The sequence below is a fragment of the Vigna unguiculata genome, chromosome 9 (assembly GCF_004118075.2).
Source record: "Vigna unguiculata cultivar IT97K-499-35 chromosome 9, ASM411807v1, whole genome shotgun sequence".
Taxonomy (NCBI): Eukaryota; Viridiplantae; Streptophyta; class Magnoliopsida; order Fabales; family Fabaceae; genus Vigna; species Vigna unguiculata.
In genome coordinates, this window is record NC_040287.1 from 36,313,780 (window position 1) to 36,317,097 (window position 3,318).

The following is a 3,318-nucleotide window of genomic DNA, read 5'->3' on the forward strand; positions in this document are numbered from 1 at the left end:
TTCTCCCTTTATGTCACCTCCCCTCAACAACTAACTCATTTCACCACACTACACACAAAAACTCTTCCCCCTTTTCTGTTATTGCCCAAAACATAATTCCAACTCTACCTTCCCTCCATTCCCCCATGAACAACACTCTCACTAATCCACCTTCCCCGCCCCTCATCTTTCTTCCACCACCACCACCTTCACATTAGCATTACCCTTTTTTCATCAACCAACCCTAATTACTCTCCATGGATCCCTGCCCTTTCGTCAGGCTAACCGTAGGCAACCTCGCCCTCAAAATCCCCGTTGCTTCCAAACCGGCGCGCTCTGTTGTCCATCCTTCTTCTTCACCCTGCTTCTGCAAAATCAAGCTCAAGAGCTTCCCTCTACAGTCCGCTGTTGTTCCCTTCATCCCTCCCGAGAACAACCTCCCCGACTCCCACGTCCACCCCATCGCCGCAACCTTTCACCTCAGCAAGTGTGATCTCGACAAGCTTGCTGGAAAATCTATCTTCGCCGGGAAGCTCTGCCTCAAAATCTCGATCTATACCGGCCGTAGAGGTACTACATGTGGCGTCAACTCTGGGAGACTCTTGGGTAAAGTGTCTGTGCCTTTGGATCTTGCCGGAACAGTAGCGAAGACAACCGTGTTCCACAATGGCTGGATTAGGATAGGGAAAGACGCCAAAGGCTCTTCCGCGCAGTTCCATTTAAATGTAAAAGCCGAACCCGACCCCAGATTCGTCTTTCAGTTCGATGGCGAACCTGAATGCAGCCCCCAAGTTTTCCAGATCCAGGGCAACATCTCACAGCCAGTTTTCACCTGCAAGTTCAGTTTCAGAAACACCGGCGACCGAAATCACCGTTCCAGGTTAGTTTTTTTCACTTTCACGTCATTACTTTAGCCTAGAGTTATATAGGGTTTAAATTATGCCAGTTGCTACTGTTGGGTAATTCACTGTATAGTGGCAAGGAAAATTGAAAAGCCAAGCTCAATTGAACATGCTGTTACCTCTATAGGAATTTGAATGCGACTGCTTCTGAAATACACAAATTTTGGTTTGATAGTTCGTTTTAGGATTGGCTTAGTTTAGGGATCAATTTTAAGGATTTGGATTTGTAAGAGTGCAACGGTTTTAGTAATGTGAGTGTGTGTGAATGCTGTGTGTTCAGTGTTAACAATGGGGTCATTATTCTCTTTCGTTCAGGTCGTTACAGTCAGAACCGGGAGGTTCTAGAAGCTGGTTGAGCTCATTCGGAAGTGAGCGCGAGCGTCTGGGGAAAGAGCGCAAGGGATGGTCCATTACGGTTCACGACCTTTCCGGTTCGCCGGTTGCGGCAGCTTCCATGGTCACGCCTTTTGTCGCTTCGCCCGGTTCGGACCGGGTCAGCTGCTCCACTCCCGGTTCGTGGCTGATTCTTCGTCCCAGCGACGGTACATGGAAGCCCTGGGGGAGGCTCGAGGCATGGCGCGAGCGTGGCGGCTCCGACGGCCTTGGCTACCGCTTCGAGCTCATACCGGACACCAACGGCGGCATGAGCGCTGCCGGCATAGTGCTTGCAGAGTCCACACTGAGCTCTTCCAAAGGAGGAAAGTTTGTCATTGATATGAGTTGTCATAGCGGAGGAAACAACAACGGCGGATCGAACGGCCGCGCCACGCCGGGGAGTGCAACATCGCCGGCATGCAGCCCGAAGAGCAGCGGAGACTATGGATATGGCCTCTGGCCCTACTGTATGTATAGAGGTTTTGTGATGTCAGCGAGCGTGGAGGGCGAGGGGAGGTGCAGCAAGCCTAAGGTGGAGGTTAGCGTGCCACACGTGAACTGCACGGAGGATGCGGCGGCGTTCGTAGCGCTAGCCGCCGCCGTGGATCTGAGCGTTGATGCCTGCAGGCTTTTCTCTCAACGGCTTAGGAAGGAGCTGTGCCAGCAGGTGGAATTGGTTGGGTGATTACGGCGTTTTTTCTTTGTCGTCTGGTGTTTTGCCCCTTTCCGTTTTTTAAATTTTTTAGTGGGGTTGTTCATTTTGAGTGAGGCATTTTACTACTAACAAACAATTTACAGGCTGTACAGAGGGATGAGAGTAAGGAAGTATTAGAGTGGGCTCAGTGTATTCACGTGTGGCTTTTCATTGATTTTCTGTCTTTTTTTTAAACAATTATGGGAAATCAAGAAAAAGCTTTTTTTTTCTTAAATTTATTTTTTAGCAGAACACTCACCTGCTTCACATTGTGTTTATGATGTATTATTTTGTTCTATTTTAAGCTGTAAATGCTAATCTATGAAAGTATTGCTTTGCCGACTATGACTAAAATAGACAACTGACAACTCATTACATAAGTTCGTTCATACTTTACTTCTTTGCCAGGTTGTTTAGATTTATTTTTCGTCTGCATGGTTACATGTTTTTATATAGTGAAATAAGATGGTTTATTATATTTTCCAGATAAAATAAATGGATGGAGTAGTTGAAAAGAGTAATTGCCCAAGTCAAAAAATATTTATTTTGAGTAATGTCTTTGTATATTACTGTTCCTTTCCATAGAGAATATTTGTAGAAGTTTGTAACCATGACAAATCTCGGGTCAAAATTGGTATTTCGATAACTTTAAAGTTGAGTAAAATCATGTGTTTTTTATATTTAATATGGGTGTTCTTATATTGCATCCTCTTACACAATAATGAACATAAATTTTTAATGTAAATTTCAGATATTAATTGTAGGAGAGAAAAACCTATACATTTTTTAAATAATACTAATTCTAATATATTATCTTAATCTTGCCTTATTATTGACTTAGCACTAACTCTCTTATAAAAACTGAAAAATCATATGAAAAGGATAATAATTCATTTGAGTTGTGATGAAACATTCAGTTAATTTTTTTATTTTGTCCGTTACAATATTAAAATCTTGATTAAGTTTAGACTACTTTAGATTAATACTTGAAGAAGAATAAAAATAAGAAAAAGTAAATAAAATTAATCAGGCAAACATTTAGATTTGTTTCTCTACATGTTACTTCCCATTGCAATAAAAAAAGACAAAAACAGTGAATAAGATTGATAACATAAACCGGTTTTCTTGATTCACCGTCAGTTCCAAATAATATGGATTGTTTTGGTCACAGTACACACAGTTAATTATTATGTTTTTAAAGGGTTTCAAATGTTAAAGGATTAGTAAGTAGGAATAAAGTTTTGGATCAGATATTTTCTTTAAAGTATTACACGTTATTATATACCAAAGCGAAGTTTGATTGGGATATCCATTTCAACACGAATCACCTCGGAAGATATTAAAATTTTATTTAATTCTTAATTATTT

The 3,318-nt window shown here is 41.8% G+C and overlaps 1 protein-coding gene across 1 annotated transcript; it reads left to right on the plus strand.

Annotated features, from left to right (window-relative positions):
• LOC114163010 lies at positions 1–2,202 on the plus strand. The gene is made up of 2 exons (XM_028047054.1): positions 1–859; positions 1,197–2,202. The coding sequence occupies exons 1-2, from the start codon at positions 237–239 to the stop codon at positions 1,939–1,941; spliced, it is 1,368 nt and encodes a 455-aa protein (XP_027902855.1). The 5' UTR covers positions 1–236; the 3' UTR covers positions 1,942–2,202.
• The last annotated feature ends 1,116 nt before the right edge of the window (positions 2,203–3,318 follow it).